General features: G+C 35.0%; 1 protein-coding gene across 2 annotated transcripts in view; it reads right to left on the minus strand.

Annotated features, from left to right (window-relative positions):
* Nucleotides 1-24025, minus strand: part of LOC138751433 (collagen alpha-1(XXVIII) chain-like) — a 216801-nt gene that overhangs the window by 188298 nt on the left and 4478 nt on the right. For both annotated transcript variants that reach the window (XM_069913684.1, XM_069913685.1), the window contains exons 3-5: nt 14415-14953; nt 1678-1698; nt 1508-1567 (exon numbers count right to left, since the gene is read on the minus strand). In XM_069913684.1, the coding sequence (XP_069769785.1) occupies nt 1508-1567; nt 1678-1698; nt 14415-14953 (620 nt within the window). The remainder of the gene's footprint in view (nt 1-1507; nt 1568-1677; nt 1699-14414; nt 14954-24025) is intronic.

The following is a 24025-nucleotide window of genomic DNA, read 5'->3' on the forward strand; positions in this document are numbered from 1 at the left end:
GGTCAACAATTTAATTGAAGTCAGAAGGCTCATTGATCCATTGCATTAGTTAACATTTGGTAGTATATGGTTAAGGACATTAAAGAATCTAAAAGACCTTCCTCACACAAGAAAAGTGTGATATTCTGATTTGATGAATCAAGAAAATAATGCTTGTTGAAGCACAGATACACTATTTATGTGTATAATGTATGATATGTGTGGTGATATGTAATTACACCACTCGGTCACCAGGGGTCATCCCGGTGACCTAGTATATAAAGCAATCCAGAGCTACAGCCTTCCAGGTTTGTCTTGCAGAGAGACAAGACCTCTTAGTGTACATATTAGTTTATTAAAGCTGTCTTATACTCGCACTGCTGTTGTGGTTATTGTCAGTACAATATGTATGACAACAAACTCATTATCATTTAGCCATTTACAGTTGATTGAAAGGCAACAAGCAGAAAATCTAGACCCATCGAACACAAGCAGAATAATGTATATTATGGATATGTTTTCTTTTCTGTTTTAATTAATTAACCAATTCATCCAACTCACTGCTTTATGGTTTTTCCAAGGAAAATGCTGAAACGTTACAAATAGTCTGTGGGTTCTCCAGGTAAATGAGGCATCTACCAAAAGCAGGCAACAGACTCATGGATTTATGCAGTTCAGAATCTTATTACGTCAATGGGATCCTGACAACATTATTCCTTTCCAGTTAAGTCAAATACATCCATGTGGAGTTAAGAGGAGCAGGATTACTCCTCAGGTTCTATATGAAAATTGGAATTTCCACTACCAGATGACTTGCCCCACTTACTCAGCAATTGCAAAGGATGCCTAATTATTATTCAAGAAGAATTGTTATAAAGGGCAGCAATACAGAGTATTTAAAAGATCCAAATCTTTTTCAGTGCAATATCATATTTTCTGGGAATTTTCCATGTTAAACCCAAGTTGCATGGGAATATCACACTTTGTGTTTTAAACTGCTTAGCCTTACAGTATTTTAGAATCAAATAGGAATGAGACCATAGATAATTTTACATCAGAATGCAGTTAAATCCAATTTGCATCAATTCAAAAATGGAAGAATAATTTTCCCTTTATTTTGCTTAAGTACATCAATTCTCAGTAAGTTTCTTTTCATGAGTGTGCAAAATAGAATCACTTTCTCTATTTAGTCATAAAGTGTAGAAATAGCAGTTTTATCCAGCCACCAACATTTGAGGTTATTTTGTTTTGGTGTATCATGATTTCTTTTTTTTTAATTTTTTATTTTTCACACCATAAATCACATTAACCATGATACACACTTTTTCCTTTTCACACACATATACAGTGCCATTTTCTGGTATATCATCATGATTTCTCATGAAATGTTATTTTGTACAAAAGTGAATATCAACCAATATTCCTTAACCTTAATCTTACTTCTGAGCAATAAGAATTAATATCTGCTCAATCTGGCACTATACATCCAAAGATAATAAATTCAGGGCATATATGTGCCAATACTTACTGGAGCTCCATCTTTTCCTCTTTCTCCTTTTTCACAGATACAATCCTTATGTTTCATGCACTATTTGAAAATAAAAACATCCATGAAAAAAATTTTGTTGCTCATATTTGAAGAATTAATGAAGGAGCATACTGTGGATGGCTCAATGATAAAAGTGATGAAAGACTTACCAATTCTTTGGCAACTTTCAACTAAAGGAAAAAGAAAACAAGAGATTTCACTGTAAATCACTTAATCTTTATTGCTGGTGATTCAGATATTTTCTTAACTACAAATTATGTAATGCATGGCAGTTTTACATTTATAATCAACTATGAGGTTAATTTTGTGAAGTGTTCTATCAACGGCAGGAATTTAATTTAGACATTCAGCCTGGTAATAGTCCCTTCCGGCCCACAAGCCCGTGCCACCCAATTATCCCAATTAATCAACACCCCCTACATGTTTTGAAAGGTGGAAGGAAACTGGACCACCCAGAGTAAATCCACGCAGATACTGGGAGAATGCTCAAACTCCTTGCAGATAGTGCAATAGCATTACATTAACCATGATACTAACCTGGCCGTGAGTTAAATGAATGGTTTATATTGTAATAGATGACAAGGAATCCATCAAACAAGTAAATCAATTCTGTAAATTAATCTTTGAATGGAAAACTTAAGCTTAAATTGTTTTAAATTTATGCAGTTACATAAGCTAATCCCTTGGAATGGCATTCATATAAACAGAGAAACACATCAGCTGCAGATGCTGGAATCCTGAGCAGACAAAGGTGTGTCAGGACTCAATTTACCACTTTGAAATATCCAATTTAAGTAAGAAGAAATCCTCTTAGTTCATCTTTCATGGTTTCCTCAACATCAAGCTGCCTTTATTTTACATTAGAATACCCACACATTATTTTGCTTCTAAAATACCTGAAAGTAATAAACTGTTAAAGAAAAATGTAGTAATACATAAAGAAGGCTCTGGCGGAGGTCATGAGTTTGTTCCTCGCTGGGGCTTCATTTCTATAAGGGACACTTGACAAAGTGGTGACTGTCTGTCTTCCTTACGGGAGACAAAGTTAAAGAATTTCATATATGTTACATTCTAAAGGTTGTATTATGTGGCCTTTACCTTTAAATTATCATAATTTATTTTCAGCTACATGGGTTAAATTATACACAAAATCACTTTGAAAGCTGCTCTATGGTAAATCAATTGCTTGTGCCATTTTGGTCTATGTGAATTTTTATATAACTGGACACAATAGGCCTGTCATGGAAGAACTCAGATTTATGTTGAAGAAATAAAAGCCTTGCAATACGAAGTCAAGATTAGACCATACAATCAATGAAGTGAACTGCTAACAAACAAGTCCAGGGATGTGGAGAGCTAGCCGCATAATCTTAAAGGATGGGCTTATTTCAAAATATACTCTTGGAGTTCCACCAGAAGCCAGCCAGATCAACCAAAAGCAAAAAAATGCAAGAGATGATTGTGTATAATAGAGAGTGTGCCTTATGCTCCACTTCTGAAATTGAGTTTCAGTCTGAAAGTAGAATTGAATGACTAGTAATCACTGTACACTACATCGAGTGTTTCCAGTGACAGACTATATAGAGTATATAGATATGTTTTGGGGAGATAAATTGGGAAAGGTTTGTTAGAGTAGGTTACATACGAACACTTTAAAACAGATCTTATTTAAAATACTCCATGGTGGAGGTATCAGCTCCAGAGCTTTTGCAAGAGCTTTGAAGAGTGTTCAAGAGTCTTCACTAATGGATTGTTATTTACAAAAGGCAACAGATGAAAGAACATATCAGAGCCGCTATGTCTGGAAGAGAACTTCCAGTTCTGAGAGGATCATGTGGTTTTGCAAGCAGAGAGTCAAACAGGCTTTCTCTCAGAGAGAGAGAGAAAGACAGACAGAGATCACTTGACAGTGTTACAGCCAGCAGAATAGATTGGACTGGAACAGGACAAGCTGGCAAGCTTATGGAAAGCCCCCTATTTTGGAAGACAGGCTGGTCAAAGCCCTTGTGGTTCATGCAAAAGGAAAGGACTGGCTGTCTAATGTTTCACTTGGAATAAGAAAAATAAGAAAGGAAAAGCTCTTTACCCAGCACCTCTGGGATCCATTACTTAAAATTTTTTATAGGGTCAGCACCTTCAATGTTCTCTGGGAGACCAACTATATTCACATTATTCCTTCGACTTTGATTTTCCAACGAATCAATCTTCTTCATTAAATCTCTTTTCTGAATCCCCCAATCTACAAAAGAACCTTCCTCTTTTTCCATTTTTTCTCTATTACGTTTTACCTGCGTTTGACACTCAGAGAAAGCTTTTTCAATTTTCTTAAAATTATCTTTCACAGTATCAACTGATTTTATACATTTATTAATATCACTTTTAACTACAGTCATTTCCTGTTTCACAGTGGACATTTCATCACACAAAGTATTCATTTTTATTTTCATCTCCATAAATCCTTGATTCATTTGAGTTGATACTTCTTTTGACATATTATGAATTTGGTGCATTTGACAAGTAATCCCTTCCAAAACAGTAAACACTGAATCCAGTTCAGATTCCACTTCCATTTTTTGAGATCCACCTTCTTTAACTGTAAGCTCCTCCTCCTGGACAAATTCCAATAAGATAAGTTCCTCTTCTTCATCAGTCATTATAGGTCCCTTGACTGAAAGGCTGAGGGTCTGGACACCCAATGCCAGCACCCCGACCTCTTCAGGATGCTGGCGTTCAGGCTCCCCCACAGCCCCGACTTTCTCCAGCAGCTCTCAGACCCACGATGCCCCATGCAGGCCAGGCAAAGCCGTCGGACATGCAGAAGCGTTCTCCAACGCTACACTGCACACCACTGACCCGCCCAGTGAGGTCGCAGGTTCATGGGTCCCCTTATCGGCCGTACCACCCGCACACACGGCTTCACGTGAATGCCGGTCGTCAACTGCTGAGCTCACTGATGTACCAGCGCCATCTTGTGGATGCAGGATCAGTGCTGGAGTCAGGCTCGAACAGGCTGGAGTCCTCTGAGGCTTGGAGACTTGCAGCGACGACTCCGTGGATTCAGCTATGCAGGTAGGTCTCAATTCTTCCGCACTTTTATATGGTAGTTTTTTTCTGAAGCTGAGGTTTAATGTGATCTCTGTCTGTCTCTCTCTCTCCCTCTCTCTCTCTCTCTGAGAGAAAGCCTGTTTGACTCTCTGCTTGCAAAACCACAAGATCCTCTCAGAACTGGAAGTTCTCTTCCAGACATAGCGGCTCTGATATGTTCTTTCATCTCTGTAAATAACAATCCATTAGTGAAGACTCTTGAGCACTCTTCAGTTATTTAAATAACTGTAAATCTTATTTTTAACCACTTTTATACTATGAAAAAAACAGGTATTTAATGATCCAGCTGGGGAGAGGTGGAATACTCATCTTTCTTCTCCGCCATCTTTTCCCTGAAGGTTTGGAATTGGATAGGGCTCACAGAGCTCTTGAGAAGAAGACCACTTCCAGGACAAACACCAAGAGCAGTCTTGATTCATTGTTTGAAATATCAAGATCAAGAAATTATTTTACGTATGGCAGAGGAGAACGCAAGGCAGAATTGATCTCCATTAATGGTTCAACATAATAGAGTGTTTTTTTAAAATGCTGATTTAAGCCAAGAGGTTATTAGAAGATGACGAGAATTCAATACGGCTAAAGATGTTTTGTGCCGAAAAGGCTACAAGGTTGCTTTTCATTATCCTGCAATTTTGAAGGTTTTCTATGGAAATTTTTAATCTCAATTTTTTGAGAATGATCAAGATGCTTTGGATTTTGCTAATTCTTTGCCAGAATTGCGAAGAAATCATATAATCGTATAATCATATAACCATTCACAGAGTGGAAACAGGCCATGTCGGCCTTTCGAGTCCGCACCAGTTGACCAGCACCTTAAGTTATAAATTGTTTTGCATTCTCCCAGCTATTGTTCTCCTCCATTATCTCCTAAGAGGAAAGTAAATGGAAATGGAAATGGACATGGGAATGCAAAGAATGGAAAGTATGGAAATAATGGAAAGAAAGTTGACACAAAGTCTTCTTGATGTTGAAGATTCGGAGCAGTCGTTGGGCTTGGAATCATTGGTCTGAATATATGGATTATATTCGATTGTGTTTGATTAAATAATAAATATGTATCTGGCTGGGGAGGGGGCAGATGGTGGATGACACTGAAAACTTTGATAGTCATCTGCCGCTAGTGGGTTCACCACATCCAGATTTTTAGGGTATTACTACATTTGGGTGTTTTTTTTTATTAAAAAAAAACTTTTTGAGGGGGGTTTTTCTTTTTTGGAAGAATTATAGAGGGGAGCATTATTTTATAGTGTGTAAATATATAAGTAGTTAAAAAAGATGTCTCAATTGAATTTTGCAACTTTTAATGTGCAGGGGTTAAATAATCCAATTAAGAGAAAGAGAATATTGGCTTATATTAAAAAATGAAAATTGATATTGCTTTTTTACAAGAAACATTTGACTGAGAAAGAACATCTGAAATTGAAAAGAGATTGGGTTGGTCATGTTTTCTCTTCTTTTAATTCTAAGGCAAAAGGAGTAGCGATTTTGATTCATAAAAATTTACCTTTTAAATTGGAATCTTCAGAAGGGAATGATGGCAGAGTATTAAGAGTGAACTGTAAAATTTTTGCTGAATCTTGGACTTTGCTGAATATTTATGCCCCTAATATAGATAATGAGCAGTTTATTTCAGAAGCTTTTTTTGTTAACTCAAACTAATGAAAATGTTTTAGTAGGTGGTGATTTTAACTGTGTTCTCGACCTTTTACTGGACAGAAATCAAAAAGTATAAGGAAATCAAAGATGGCAGCACAAATTAATGCATTAATGAAAAATTTAAATTTGGTGGATATTTGGAGAAAAGTTAATCCTAAAGAGAAATATTTCTCTTTTTATTCTTCGAGACATGATTTGTTTTCTAGAATTGATTTATTTTTGGTATCAGCGCATTTACAAGGTAGAGTATTGCAAGCTGAATATAAAAGTAGAGTTATATCAGATCATTCATTATTACTTTTTTCCTGTGAAAGTTCAGAGTTAGTAAGTCTGTCTTTTAGATGGAGGTTTAATGCAACGTTAGTTGCCCATTCAGAGCCAGCTCTTCAGCGCTTGACGTCCTGTTTTACGGAAACTGCCAAAATGTTTGGCCTGGAAGTCAGCCTGAAGAAAACTGAGGTCCTTCATCAGCCAGCTCCTCACCATGACTACCAACCCCCCACACCTCCATCGGGCACACAAAACTCAAAACGGTCAACCAGTTTACCTATCTTGGCTGCACCATTTCATCGGATGCAAGGATCGACAACGAGATAGACCACAGACTAGCCAAGGCAAATAGTGCCTTTGGAAGACTACACAAAAGAGTCTGGAAAAACAGCCAACTGAAAAACCTCACAAAGATTAGCGTATACAAAGCCATTGTCATACCCACACTCCTGTTCGGCTCTGAATCATGGGTCCTCTACCGGCATCACCTACGGCTCCTAGAACGCTTCCACCAGCGTTTTCTCTGCTCCATCCTCAACATTCATTGGAATGACTTCATCTCCAACATCAAAGTACTCGAGATGGCAGAGGCCGACAGCATCGAATCCATGCTGCTGAAGATCAAACAGTTCTGGGTAGGTCGCGTCTCCAGAATGAAGGACCATTGCTTTCCCAAGATCGTGTTATATGGGCGAGCTCTCCATTGGCCATCGTGTCAGAGGTGCACCAAAGAAGAGGTACAAGGACTGCCTAAAGAAATCTCTTGGTGCCTGCCACATTGACCACCGCCAGTGGGCTGATATCGCCTCAAACCGTGCATCTTGGCGCCTCACAGTTCGGTGGGCAGCAACCTCCTTTGAAGAAGACCGCAGAGTCCACCTCACTGACAAAAGACAAAGGAGGAAAAACCCAACACCCAACCCCAACCAACCAATTTTCCCTTGCAACCACTGCAACCGTGTCTGCCTGTCCCGCATCGGACTTGTCAACCACAAACGAACCTGCAGCTGACGTGGACATTATCCCTCCATAAATCTTCGTCCGCGAAGCAAAGCCAAAGAAATTGAAAAAAAAAACAGAGTTTGTTACTTTTGTTAAAGAGCAGATTTCTTTATTTTTGACCGAAAATGTTAATTCTGTGGATAGTCATTTTGTAATATGGGATGCTTTAAAAGTTTATTTGAGAGGGAAGACCATTAGTTATTCTACGAAAGTTAAGAAACAATATATAGCAGAAAGTTTAGAGTTATAAAATAAGATTGCTGAGTTAGAGAAGGATTTTCAGAAAGGTGTAAAAGAAGATTAAAAAAAGTTGCATTAACAAAGTTGAAATTACGTTATAATACTTTACAAACTTATCAGTTTGAGTGCTTAATAAATCAATCTAAACAACGTTATTATGAGTTGGCAGAAAGAGCTCACAAGTTACTTGCCTGGCAATTGAAAGCTGAACAGGCATCTGTCAAGAAATTAATGACCAGTTGCATTCATTTTATCAAAAATTATATACCTTTTGAGCGGAAACAGGATATTGGTTCTATTGATTCTTACTTATCTAAATTAAAGTTACCGGTATTGGATGGAAATAATGTTCAAGAACTGGAATCTCCATTTACGGATTTTGAAATTAAGGAAGTTATTCAGGAAATGCCTAAGGAAAGGTTCCCAGGGGACAATGGATTCCCTGTGGAATTTTATAAACTTTTTTTATGATGACTTTTCTAATGAATTTGGAGAAGTGTTGAATCAAGTTACTGAAGATCAGAAGTTACCAGAATCATGTTCCAGTGCTTTAATAACTGTCATTCCAAAAAAAGATAGAGTTCCATTAAAAGTGTCTTCATATAGACATAGAAACATAGAAACATAGAAGATAGAAGCAGGAGTAGGTCATTCGACCCTTCGAGCCTGCTCCGCCATTCAATGAGATCATGGCTGATCTTAAAGTTCAGTACCCTGTCCCTGCCTTCTCTCCGTAACCTTTAATACCCTTATACTGAAGAAATATATCTATTTAATGAACCTGCCTCCACTGCCCTCTGTGGCAATGAATTCCACAGATTCATCACCCTCTGGGTATAGAAATTCCTCCTCATCTCGGTCCTAAATGGTTTGCCTATTATCATCAAACCATGGCCCCGGGTTCTGGATTTTCCCATCATTGGAAACATCCCATCTGCATCCATTCTGTCCAGTCCTGCCAGAATTTTATATGTCTCTATGAGATCCCCTCTCAATCTTCTAAACTCCAGGGAGTACAATCCCAATTTGCGCAATCTTTCCTCATAAGTCATTCCTGCCATTCCAGGTATCAGCCTGGTGAATTGCCTCTTCACTCCCTCCATTGCAAGAACATCCTTCCTTAGATAAGGTGACCAAAACTGCACACAATACTCCAGGTGTGGTCTCACCAAGGCCCTGTACAGCTGCAGTAAGATATCCTTGTTCCTATACTCAAACCCTCTTGATATGAAGGCCAAAATACCATTTGCCTTTTTAACCGCCTGCTGTACCTGCATGCTCGCCTTCAGAGACTGATGTACAAGTACCCCTAGGTCTCTCTGCACTTCCCCATCACTTAATCTATTGCCATTCAAATAGTAATACAAACCTCACATTTATCCACATAAATTTATCCACATTATCTGCCCAGTCCCTCAATTTATCCAAATCACACTGGAGCTTCCTGACCCCCTCTTCCGTGCACACAACCCGTCCTAACTTAGTGTCATCTGCAAATTTGGAGATATTACATCCAATCCCCTCATCCAGATCATTAATGTAAATTGTGAACAGCTAGGGTCCCAGTACAGATCCCTGTGGTACCCCACTGGTCACCGCCTGCCACTCAGAAAATGAGCCATTTATCCCAACTCTCTGTCTTCTACCTGCCAGCCAGTTCTCAATCCACATCAATACTTTGCCCCCAATCCCATGAGCCTTGATTTTGTAAGCCAGTCGTTTATGCGGGACCTTATCGAAGGCCTTTTGGAAGTCCAGGTACACCACATCCACTGGCTCTCCCCCATCTATTTTACCTGTCACCATCTCAAAGAATTCCAATAGATTTGTCAAGCACGATTTACCTTTTGTAAATCCATGTTGACTCCGTCCGATCCCTTCTCTGCTAGTCATATGCTCCGCTATTACATCCTTAATAATGGATTCCATCATTTTGCCTGCTACTGATGTAAGGCTCACAGGCCGATAATTCCCCGCTTTTTCTCTACCCCCCCTTTTTAAATAGTGGGGTAACATTAGCTACTCTCCAATCCATGGGTACTGATCCTGAGTCTATCGAGTTCTGGAAAATAATTCTTAAAGCATCTGCTATCTGAATGGCCACTTCCTTGAGTACCCTAGGATGTAGATTATCAGGCCCTTGGGATTTATCTGCCTTCAATCCCATCAATTTCCCCAAGACCATGTCCTTAGAGATACTGATTTCTTTCAGTTCCTCCCTTGCATTAGTCTCTATGTTTCCCAACATCCTTGGGAGGTTATTTGTATCCTCTCTTGTAAAAACAGAACTAAAGTAAGAATTTAATTGGTTTGCCATTTCCTTATTCCCCATTATATATTCCCCTGATTCCGTCTGCAAAGGACCTACTCTGGATTTCACCAATCTTTTCCTCTTGACATATTTATAAAAGCTTTTCAGTCGGTTTTTATATTTGCCGCAAGCTTACTTTCGTAATTTATTTTTGCTCTCTTGATTAATCCCTTTGTCCTCCTTTGCTGCATCTTGAACTGCTCCCAGTCTTCGGTTGCGGTACTTTTTTTGGCCAATTAATATGCTCTCTTTTTGGACCCAGTGCTGTCTCTAATTTCCCTTGTTATCCATGGTTGAGTCACCTTTTTTGGTTTATTTTTATGCGAAATCGGTATAAACGATTTTTGCAATTTCTCCATTAGATCTGTGAATGCTTTCCATTGTTTATCCACAGTCAATTCCCCCATAAACACCACCCAATCAATCTTACTCAACTCCCGTCTCATACCATCATAATTCCCTTTATTTAAATTCAGGACCTTAGTCTTGGTTTTAATTTCATCACTCTCCATGTCGAGTGAGAATTTGATCATATTGTGATCGCTCCTACCCAAAGGGCCTCGCACAACAAGATTGCTGATTAGCCCCTTATCATTGCACAATACCCAATCTAAAATGGCCTGCTCCCGAGTTGGTTCCTCGACATATTGGTCTAGATAACCATCCCGTAAACATTCAAGGAATTCCTCCTCCTCTGTATTTTTACCAATTTGACTAGTCCAATCTATATGCAAATTAAAGTCTCCCATGATGACAGCTGTTCCCTTATTGCACGCTTTTCTAATCTCATTAAATGTTGATTATAAAATTATAGCAAAATTATTAGCTAATAGACTTGCTAAATATTTACCCAAATTGGTATACATTGATCAAACAGGTTTTATTAAGAATAGAAATGCATCAGATAATATATTTCAATTAATTACTTTGGTCAACGCATATCGAAAGCAACTTAACCATTAGGTGCATTAGATGCAGAAAAAGCTTTTAATAGGGTTGAGTAGGATTTTTTATTTAAAGTGTTATAGAAATTTAAATTCAGCATTTTTTTATTGGTTGGGTTAAGGCTTTATATATGAACCCAATGGACAGATTTCTTCACTATTTAAATTGACTCGTTTCATCTCAACAGGGCTGCCCATTGTCACCAACCCTATTTGCATTGGTTATTGAACCATTAGCTCAGGTTATTAGACAAAATGAAGAAATTAGAGGGATGAAGGTTAAGAATGAAGAATATAAAATTAATTTATTTGCGGATGATGTGTTGGTATATTTGACAGAACAGAATGGTCATTGGAACAATTGCAAGAGTGTTTGTTGAAATTTGGAGAATTATCGGAATATAAAGTTAATTGGGATAAAAGTGAAATTTTACCAGTTGGAGTGGGAGATTATTTTGAATTTAAAACAATTACAAAATTAAGGTGGACAAGTAAAATTAAATATTTAGGTGTGTTTATGGATATGAATTATCAACCATTATATCAATTAAATTATATACCTACATTAAGACAGATTACAGCAGATTTGATTAAGTGGAAAGATCTTCCATTAACTTTGACTGGTCGGGTTAATTATATTAAAATGAATATTTTTCATCAAATTTAATATTTATTTCAGTCACTACCTTGTTTACTTTTTAAGGACTTTTTTCAAGATTTGAATAAAGCAGTGCGAGAGTTTTTATGCAAAGGTAAACTAGCTCGAATGGCGTTGCATAGACTTACATGGAAGTATACATTGGGTGGACTACAACTACCACATTTGCAAAATTATTATGAAGCGGTCCAGTTGAAATTTATTAGTAGATTGATGGATTTAGATCATCCTCCTATCTGGGCTAAAATGGAGATGGTGTGTATTCCTAGGGTTGAAATACATTAATTTATATTTCATTGAAATTTGATTTTGTTACAGCAATATGATATGCCGATATTGAAACATTTGTTAAAGGTTTGGTTAAAAAAAATAGGGTGTTAGGGATGAAAGATAAATTATCAATTTTAACTCCATTGTATAATCAGCTTATTCTTTTTTCAATGTTTAATAATTATTTAAATATTTGGGACTCTAAAGGTATAAAGACAATATAAGATTGTTTTGTAGAGGGGCAATTTCTTTCTTTTAATCAAATGAGAGAAAGATTTGCTATACCTGTAAATTCTTTGTTTGTGTATTATCAACTTAGAGCTTTGATAAAAGATAATTATGGTAGAGAGATGATTTTACCTACATTGTCGAGATTTGAATTTTTGATTTCCTCTATACTGAAAAAGGGTTATATTTCAGTTATGTATAATTTGTTACAAAATAATATGGATAAACCAGATTGGGAGAAATCTAAACTTAAATGGGAGAGTGGTTTAATATTTATTTTTCCCAAAGATAATTGGGTGAATGTGTGTCAGGACAATGTAATTAAATTTACTAGTGAATGATGTGGAATGGATAATTATAATTTTTTACATCAATTATATTTGACCCTGGAAAAGTTTAAAAAAATATATGGATTTAGTAATTCAGATTCTTGTTTTAGATGTGGTTCATGTATTGGAACTTTTCTACATGCTCTACGGAATTGTGTTAAAGTTCAATTATTTTGGCAAGGAATTAAAGTAGTTTTGGAGAAATTCTATAATTTTATACTACCATTAGATCCAATGATTTTTTTTGTTGAGAAATTTGTATTCATTAAGGGGAATGGAATTGGATAAAATTCAAATTGCTTTTGTATGTTTGGTGTTATCAGTAGTGCATAAATGTGTTGCTAGAACTTGGAAAGATGATAGAGATTAATATAGCACATTGGCAAAAATTATGGAAAAAATTTTGACAATTATTCTTTCTTTGTTAGTAAGTGGTCTCCATATTGAAATATATGCATTTAGATATACTTTGAAATTTTATTAACATTTACAATATTTTTTATATATATAATCTCTTTTTTTGCTCCCCTTAAAGGGAGGCTTTAGGGGTGGGAGGGTGGGATGGGTCTTAATGTAAAATTTTCTTTGATTATTTCTAAACTGTATGCTATGTTTTTGTTATCTTTTAAATAAAGTTTGCTCAAAAAAAGAAAAATAAGAAGGAACGCTGTGGTGACCTGAAAGAAAGAGGTTATCATCTGGAGAACCCTGAGGGGGAAAGTTTCATCACCAAGATACTGGAATGGCTGATGGAAGTAAAAGGATCAACAAATCTCTCTCTGGAAACTGAAAAGAATCTTCCTGAGTGGCTACCATTTACCTTTCAAGCACCAAATCCTGGTGAACTTTATAAATGTTAAATTCTGTGCACAGTATAAGAATTTCCTGCAAACAGAGAACTTGGAGGAGTGAGAAGTGAGATTGAACTGTGAACCAAAGAACTTTTCAGAACTTACACACACATTACATACACATGTGCTTCGAATTAGAAGGGGGTTAAGTTAGATTAAGTAAGTCAATAGAGTTAAGTTAAAGTGTGATTGTATTTTCATGTTTAAATATAATTAAAAACAACTTTTGTTTAAGTAACAATTTATCTTGATGAATATCTATTCCTGCTGGATTTATGGGTCCTCTGGGCTCATAACACCAGTCATGGTTGAAATTCTCTGGATAGAGGTAGGAGAAACAAGCAAAGTTGAAATAAACCATGAGGAACAAATTGATGAAGGAAAGATCTGTGAGAAACACAAAACATCTTAACTTAAAGACAAGAAGTAAAATTATGAAAGAAATTCTCTGCATAAAAAGAATGAGTAAGCTAACTAGCATTCAAGTAATAGTGACATCTGGTCTTCTGGGCATCTGATGAACTTTATTTGTCGAAGAAAAATTACTTGGAGAACATACCCATCATATTATGAAGATCACAAACTGCATTAATGGGACTCAATAAGGAACTCAAATTTAAGGTTTAAATTAGACTAGAAATGGATGAAAAATTAATTGTAGTAAAACAAATATAAATCTAAACATCCAGCCAGCACTTAAGATGTAAATGCAGGTTATACTGCAATTGAATATCTTCTATCACACTGAAAAAGGAACATTTAACTCATATACACTCCTTTCAAAAACATCTTCACAATGGGGCAATTAAAGGCATAAAAAATAAATCCTTGATTTTTAATTTCTGACCTTCAAATTTAATCAGTCTTTTGTTTTACCAAATTATGGATTTACCGTGTTTTCAGTTTATTTTAATTTTTGTGTTACTAAATACAGATATGAAGATTGAAACAGTTTGTCATCAGTTCAATTCCAAATAAAAGGAGAATTAGTTATGTGGAATTGTAAGTAGTGTTCAACCTACCACTTCATTCAGTATATTGCTTGTAAGGTTGGTGTCCCTTATGGCATGAACAAATTGTGATGATGGATGACTTGCCACAGCTGACAGGTCTGAAAAAATATGCGAAGGCCCAATGCAAAACAAGAAAATTCCATTATGCTTCGCGTGAGCTGCAACATTCTGAAGGTTTGGACTGTGGGGATGATCCACTCCATCTGTCATTAAAATGGCAATCTTGACACTGTCCTTCCTTGCCTCTGTCTGGAAGAGGCGAGTAGCATTCCCTATGGCATATGAAGTATACGTGCCATGGCCTATATGATCCATGGATTTTACACTGTTCTTGAAATGATCAAATCCTTGCCATTCTCTGAAAGTGTGGTCCATCTTCACTGAACTACTGTACTGTAGAACAGCCATTTTCCATTGCAGATTTTTATTAAACTGCTCAGCTTTATCAGTGAATTCAATCACAAATTGCTTCTCTTTATCAAATAGGAGATGCTTGATACTCTCTGAGCTATCCAAAATGAAAGCAACTTCTATAATGCAGAAAGGAACTGAAAACAACAAAATTATTTCATGAGTATGTTATACGGTTTATTTAATTTTTTTAAAAACTTAAACATACAACATGCTAACAGGCCCTTCTGGCTCACGAGCCTGTACCACCCAATTACCCCAATTAACCTACAATCACCCCCCCCCCCGTACATTTTGAAAGGTAGGAGGAAAGCGGAAACACATGCAGTCACAAGGAAAACATACAACCCATTGTTTAATCGCTATGCTAACAGAGCCACCTTGATATTATAATTATCTTGCTATTACAGTTAAGAATGCAATTGAACAAAATTTATCTTCCATTTGTTTAGTATATGCATTTGTTTAAATATTCCTGCTAATCTATTTTCTCTAAATTTTGAAAACTTACTGTATTTTCAACTATGCAAGCTTCACATCAAGTCTGGACATTTTTCTAACTCAATAAAAAAAATTGAAGACATAGTGGGCGACGTCACGCTGATGGAGTAGTGGCTGGGGAAAACTAGAGAAAAGAAAAAAAGAAAAAACAAAGCTGGACAGAAAAAACATAGAAGACCTGAAAGATAAAGAAACCAGAAAACCCAAGAGATGGCACCTTGATAAGGAGAAGATCAGAGAGACAGATAAAGAAGAAGACGGGAAAACAGCAGAAAGAAGAGGTAGTCCTTTCCATAGAAAAGAACACCTGATCCCTGAAGCCATTAGATGCCCAGTTGGGTAATGGTCCTTCCCGAAACAGACTACAAAAATGGCCCGCTGAGCCACAAAAAGAATCGCAACTGTGCATGAGCAACTCTTCGCGCATGAGCAGTGCGTATAACAAAAAAGACACTGACGGGAGAAGGGCCTAGAAACAGGATACAACTGAAGTGACAGAGAAACTCGGGCAGGCGATATCGCAGCAAGAAGAGGTGAACAGAAGACAAGAGAAGGAGCCAGAGAGAAAAGAAAAAGAAGACAAAGACTTACATGGAAAAGAGGAAGGTAAAAAAAATAAACAGTTAATAGATAGAGAATATTTTGATGAACAAATTAAGACATTAAAAGACATTTTAAGAACAGAATTTAACACAATAAAAATAAAAATGGAAAAAGCAGAAAATAGAATGCAAAGACTAGAGCTGGCCATAGCAGATATAGGAAAAAGAACAGATAAAGTGAAAGAAAGTCAGGCAGCTGTGGAATTAGAGATGAATGAACTAAAAGAAAGGCTGAAAGATAGAGACAAGGAAATTTAAGAGATACAAGATTTGTTAATTCAAAAAAATGATGTGTTGGAAAATTATAGCAAACAACACAATACAAAAATAGTAGGCATGCAAGAAGGTGTAGAAGGGTCAGACATAGAGGGGTTCATAAAAAGATAGATCCCACAAGTCTTGGAAGTGGAAGAACTACAAGATAAAATGGAAATCAAAAGAGCAGAGAGAGCATTGGCACCAGAGCTGCATTCAAACCAAAAATAATGCTCCATAATAATAAAGTTACTAAGATACACAATGAGAAAAAAAATATTAGAGCGGCAAAGGAAGAAGTAAAAGAAAATAAACAACCACTGGAATATAAGGGACAAAAAATATTTTTTCTACCCAGAGATTACTTTCGAGGTCTTAAAGAAACGGAAGAAGTTTAACTTGACAAAACAGACATTATAGAAGAAAGGCTATAATTTTATGCTACGACATCCAGCAGTATTAAATTTATTCATTCCTGGGGAAATAAATAGACTGTTCCCAGACCTGAAAGAAGCCCAACACTTTGCAGAACAATTGCCGAACAGACAACAAAACGAGAAGTACTAAAAAAGACTACCAAGACAATGTATAGAAATAAGTTGTAAAGATAATAATGTGAATATAAAGTTTAAGGTTGAAAAAGATAAGAAAGAAGGGAAAAAAAGGAGCTTTGTTATATTTTTGGAAAATGTAGAGTATTTCTCTGGGGAGGGAAGAAGAACTGCTACTGCAAAATCTGTTGACATTTGCGGTTATTACCACAACCCAAATAGATAAGGGAGTTGTGGTTGTCTGGCAAGGAGTCAAAGACAACCCAATGTAGGGGGGTTAATGTTATTTTGGGTAGGAATATTTTGTGTTATATTTTCTATGGGTTTCTAGGATCATTTGTTTTTTAATTGTGTGTTCATGTATTGAGACATGCAAAAATAATTTAAAAAGAAATATTGGAAAAAGAGAAATGGAAGAGTTGAGACAAGAGAGAATTGAAAAAGTAGGTATAAGATGGGTACATTAAATTACATGACGATAAATATTAATGGAATACACAACCAAATTAAAAGGAAGAGGTTACTGACATTACTAAAAAAAAGAGAAAGTGGACATTGCATTTGTGTAAGAAACACACTTAACCGAGATAGAACATAATAAATTGAAGAGAGACTGAGTAGGTCATGTAGTGGCATCATCATACAATTCAAAGTATAGAGTTGAATATACTATAACACATTATTTTAAAAATACACTATTATTTTCTTGGTTCATGACCAAACTACTTGTTATCGTTCTGTATTTTATATGTAAAATTAAAAAAAGCCTTGTGATTTATCTATCATTTCAGCTGATTGGCCTTCATCAGCTCTCTCCTTTTTTAAGATGCACTTAAAAATCTGTCACCTGACCCATCCTCATACCATCAGATGTGACTCAGTTTCAAACTAATGTTAATGATGTTCCTGGAAATATTTTTGAGTGTGTTACTATGCTAAGATGTAACCATTTCTCATTAACTAATATTTAATCTTCAAGTGAGAAAGCCAATTGAGGTCAATATGAAAATAACAAATAGAGACAGAATTATCTTGTCTATGGTTTGAATGATATATAAAGGTGACTTGAATTGAAGAACAAGACTCCATGAATGCTATTTGGTGTTTCATGGGAGAAAGTTGAACAAATTTATTTTCATGTTTTAGTCATTTGTACAGGAAACCATGGTCTTTCAGTTGAGCTGCTTTTCAGATGTTTTATAAATGCTTTGATCAAAGGTCATGGGTGCAGAATTAGGCTATTTGGCCTATTGAGTCTGTTTTGCCTTTTGTGTCATGGCTAATTTATTTTTTCTCTCAACTCAATTCTCCTGTCTTCTCCCTATAACCTTTGACACCTTTACTATCAAAAACCTATCAAACTCTGCTTAAATATGCCTAATGACTTGGCCTCCACAGCCACTTGTGGCATCAAATTCCACAGATTCCCCATTTAGAAAATAGTTTGTCTTTAGTCCTTCTGGCAAAGTTAACGAACATACACTTCCCTATGCTGTATTCCATCTCCAATCCATGTAGGGTTTCCAAATCTTATCAAATTTTTCTGGTCGATTTTATAAATTATATGTTATTCTCTCTAATGGTATACAATTTAATAATTACATTCACCATCTATTCAACCCCACAATATCACCAGATTTCCATGTTACAGCTATAGATTTCTTTGCCATTGCTATTGCTACACTTAAAAACTTCTTTTGATAACTATCTAACTTCAATTGGAAAATATTTCCCAATAAAAATATTCTGGGATCCTTCAAAAATTTGCATCTTCAAAACTCATCCCAATAAAATACTTATCTACTTTTTCACATTGTCAGACTGCATGCAGGAAAGATCCTACTTCTTTATAACATCTAAAACATTGATCAGAACAATTTGAATGAAGAGCATGCAATTTGTATGGAGTATAATATAATTGACGTAAAAAATTAAAATGTACCATTTGATATTTAACATTAATTGTATTAGTTACACTTTCATAGCGTAATTTTGACCATACTTCATCTTGAATTTCTATATATAAATCTTTTTCCCCTTTGGATTTACATTTGAATAAATCCTTTTTCTGAACAGTCTTTTGTAATTTTATATACAAATTAGTAATAAATCTTTCAATAAACATATCTGTTATTAGATATTCAAATGGACTTTCTTCTGATAATTTAAAATTCCTCCTTAATTTTCTTTTAAAATATGATTTAAGTTGATAATAAGAAAAAATAGTATTATATGGTATATTTTACTTATCTCTCAATTGGTCAAAAGTTTTAAAAAAACAGATCCCAAAAAACAATCGCTTATTTTTTTTATTCCACAATTATACCAAATATCAAAATAATTATTATCAACCATAAAAGGAATTAAAGGATTTTGATTTAATATCATTTTAGCCAACTGATAATTCTCCATTCCTCCTTCTACATGTTCTCCATTCATAGTTTAAGTATATGCTTCAAAATTGGTGCATCTGATTTTTCTTTTAATAATCCCTCATGCCATTTATATAAAATGTGTTCAGAATTACTTTCTCCTATTTTACTCATTTTGATTTGCACCCCTGCAATCTTTTCATCAGTCTGATAACAAGAAGACAAAAATACAAGTTGAGTTGCTTTATAATAATTTTTAAAATTAAGTAATCAAAGTCCCCCTTGATCAAATTTCCATGTTAATTTTTCCAATGCCATCTGAGGCATTTTAACCCTCCAAATACATCTTCTTATACTTTTATTTAAATTTTGAAAATTGGTACAAAAATTGGTAAAGATTGAAAAAGGTATTGTATTCTAGGAAAGATATTCATCTTCACACAATTAATCCTTCCTATTAAAGAAATCAGCAAATCTCTCCATCTTAATAAATCTTCTTTAATTTTCCTCAACAAAGCTATGTAATTTAATTTAAATTAATTATTTAAATTCTTATCAACATTAATTCCTAAATATTTAATTGCACCATTCTGCCATTTAAATGTTGTCCTTTTCTTAACTTGAACATAGTCTGCCTTGATCATTGGTATCATTTCACTTTTATCAGCATTTACTTTGTAACCTGATATTAACCCATACTCTACCAATCGATCATTTACTTTTTGTAATGAGCCTTCAGGGTTTGTAAGATATAGTATTACATCATCTACAAAAAGACTAATTTTGTGTTCTTTATCATGTATCATAAAGCCCTCAATCTCATTATCACTTCTACTCACCTCAGCTAAAGGTTCTATAGCTGATGCAAATAAAAAAGGAGATAATGGACAGCTTTGTCTGGATGACCTTTCCAACTAAAACGATTTTGATATTTGTCTATTAGGAATCACTTTAGCCTTTGGAGAATAATATAATGTTCTTATCCAATTTATAAAATGTCAGAATTCCAAAAACTTTCAGTTTGTTAAATATATAGTCCCATTCTAATCAATCAAATGCCTTTTCTGAATCTAAAGCTAAAGCCACTGATGATATTTTTTCTTTTCTGAACCATTTCCATTAAACCTAAAAATCTAACAATATTAACTGTTGATCAATTTTTAATAAAATCTATATGGTCAATATTCATCAATTTAGGTAAACATTTAGCTAATCTATTAACTATTAGTTTCAACAAAATTTTATTATCAGTATTCAATAGTGAAATTGGTCTATATGAAGATGGAAGCAGAGGGTCCTATCCTTTTTTGGAATAACTGTTATTAACACAGTTTTAAATGACTCACTTAAGTCCCAAAGATCTTCCATTTGATCTAACAACCCCATAAATATAATAATTAATAACTCCTTAAATTCTTTATTAAACTCTGGAGAGAAACCATCCTCCCTGGAGCCTTATTGTTTTGTAAAAACATCAATATATCATATAATTCTGTAACTGTAAAATGGATTTGTTAATTCTATCTTCTCTTCTATGCTTAACTGTGGTAAAATAATTTTGGACAAATATTCATCTATTTTATCCTCATCTTTCAAAGATTCCGATTTATATAATTTCTTATAAAATTTCATAAATATTTCATTAATACCTCATTTTTTGTAAGTAAGTTGACCCAAATCTTCTTTTACAGCTACTATTGTTCTCGATACTTGTTCAGTCTTCAATTGCCATGATAAACCTTTATGTGCTCTATCACCAAATTCTTAATATTTTTGTTGAGTTCATTTTATATCCCTCTCTACTCTATATGTTTGTATTGTATTTAGCTTAAATTTCTTTAAATCCAAAATTTTACTTAGTTCATCATTCCCTCAATTTTACAATTCTTTTTCCATCTTTATTATTTCCTTTTTCAAAGAATTAACTTCAGAGATATATTCTTTTTTTAACCTTAGCCATATAACTTATTATTTGTCCTCTTAAATAAGCCTTCAAAGAATCCCATACGACAAACCTATTAGTTACAGAATGTTCATTCAGGTCCATTTAAAAAAAAAATATCTGTTGCCTTATAAAGTCACAAAAATCTTACCTTTTCAGGAATGCTGCATTAAACCTCCATCTATAACCTATATTTTGCTCCTCCTCTAGTAAGACTGACATAACTAAAGGTGAATGGTCAGACAATATCCTCGCCTTATATTTGATACTATGATATATAAAATTTTCACATCCTTTGACACCTTATTTTTAACCATAATTCCTCCTGATCTATCCAATTTGAAATCAAAGGTAAAATTAAAGTCTCCTCCCATAATTATTTTCCCTTTTGCATTAGCTAACTGCATGAAAATTTCTTGTATAAATTTTCCATCATCTACATTCAGTCCATATATATTCATCAAGGTCCAATATTCAGAATATATTTTGCAATTTACCATCACATACCTCCCCACTTTATCAGTCATTACATCCAGTATTTTGATTTATAAACTTTTATTTATTAATATCACTACTCCTCTAGCTTGAGAATTAAATGAAGAAGAGAATACCCCTTCTACCCAATCTCTTTAGTTTCATGTGTTCTATTTCTGTTAAATGAGTTTCTTGCATAAAAGCCACATCTACATTAATTTTTTTCATATAATTTTTTATTATCTTTTTCTCTTTATCAGATTCCGAATTCCATTAATATTAATAGTAATAAATGACAATTTCCCTGCCATTAGACATCAAAATTAAAACCTATATCCATCCAGCACCCCCCTCCATCTCGCCATCCAACCCAACCCTCTCTATATAATATCTTACATCTATAAACAGTCCAGGCTAGGAACCAAAAAAGAAAAGATAAGGAAGAAAATAGAAGAAAGATAAGGCAAAACCCCAGAGTCACATGATGTTAAAGTGTCTTTATCACCCTGATCTGTATGGGATGCAAAACTGGTTGAATTAGTGCCAATGATAGTGGAGTGGCCAGCATCACATTCCCCACTAAATCACTCGAAACATCATACCATCCTTTACTATAAGTTTATCAATAGACCTTTCGTTACAAGCCCAAAGGACCCCAAAACCCATCAGCAATAGATATTCACCACCACAAATGGTTACTTAAACAAAAATTGTTTTTAATTATCTTTAAACATGAAAACAGAATCAAACTTTAACTTATCTCTATTAACTTAACTAACCCAACTTAACCCCCTTATAATTTTAAGCACACGTGTATGTAATGTGTGTGTAAATTTAAGAAAAGTTATTTGGCTCACAATTCAATCTCACTTCTCATTCTTCCAAGCTCACTGGTTGCAGGTAATTCTTATAATGTGCACAGAATTTAACATGTATAAAGTTCACCAGGCTTTGGTGCTCAAAAGGTAATTGGTTTACTGCTCAGGAAGGTTCTTTTAGGTTTGCAGAGAGAGATGTGTTGTTCCAGGATTTCCACAACTCATCTCAATGTCTTGCTGATGAAACTTGCTCCATTAGGGCTCTCCAGATGATAACCTCTATCTTTCAGGCCATCACAGAGTTCCTTTCTGTTTCCCTTATTCCAAGAGAAACATCAGATAGATAGCAGTTCCAGCCATCCACTACTCTGGAGCTTCTGTTTCAGTTCCAACAAGCTTCCCCTGGCTTGTTTCAGCTTACTGTGTCTCTCTCTATCTGAGATTCAAACTTGACAGCAGCATATCCTTCTCCCTCTCACTTGCAAAACCCCTGACCTTCTCCAGCAACCAATAGGAGTTAGTCTTCTGCTCCCATCTGTTGTTTTAGGTAAACAAGAACCTCTCAATGACTTCTGAGTGAGCACATCAAAAGCCTTGCAAAAAGATCCAACACAGACAACCTGGCTCTTCCAAGACAATAGTATTTCCATTTCATGACATCATTACAATTTTCACCTGTTTGTGAAATGTGCATAACATTCTCCATAGTTTCTGTAAAGTCACTGAATATGAATTCTTCAGTATTTCAAATAAAATCAGTTTTAAAGTGTGGGTTTCTAATTTTACCAATTTATCTCCAAAAAAACATTCCCAAATATTCCATCACACTTTTAATACATTAATTTTATCCAGTATATTAGATCACGCACAATATAAGTTAAAACTTCCTCCTCTTTAAACTCTCTTGAAACTCAAACAACCATTTGATGATCTTCAACAGGCAAAGAATCGGCATATACCTTTGCTTCATTAGGCTCAGTAAAAATAATCTATTACTCCCTCACAGGACGAAGATGTTCAAAACAGCTGGATATCTGAAAACAAAGGCTTAGCTTTTTTCCCCACAATATACCTTTAACCACATAAAGGAAAATATTATTTCCATTATAAATCAAAGGTGATTGTCTTTCTTTAGCTTGTTTCACTGCCAGCTCCAATATCTTCTTTCTTACTTCATATTGAAGGAACCTGACAGGTATTGGGCAGGACCTTTGGTCAGCCTGAGTTTTAGGTCTCAGTGATCTGTGGGCTCATTCTTTCTCCAAATCACTTTGAAATGCAGCCTGACCCAAAGATTCCAGTATCTAGTGTTGCCAAAATTTTTTCAAGTTTTGACCCTCGTCCCCTTCTTAAGTCTAACAATCTTGATATTGTTCCATCTGCTGAAATTTTCTAAAACGTCTATTTTTTACATTAACTGATGATGCTTTGTAGCTGTTTCTGCTTGTACTTTCTTCATTTGATCTTTCAGATTTTGAATCTCAAATAAATTCTGTTTAATTGCTTAGGGGTGGGCTGATGACTCCATCAGCCTGCGATCCACCTCCCCTCTGATACACTACAAGGTAACCAGCTGCCAATAACAGCATAATTGTCAGGAGATCTAAAATTACTTTCAATTGATGCACCTAGCATTGGAATGGTTTAATCTAACGATAATTACTGGACCATTGTGATTATTTTGTTGTAGTGGA

This window comes from Narcine bancroftii, chromosome 1, assembly GCF_036971445.1.
Source record: "Narcine bancroftii isolate sNarBan1 chromosome 1, sNarBan1.hap1, whole genome shotgun sequence".
In the NCBI taxonomy this organism is placed as follows: domain Eukaryota; kingdom Metazoa; phylum Chordata; class Chondrichthyes; order Torpediniformes; family Narcinidae; genus Narcine; species Narcine bancroftii.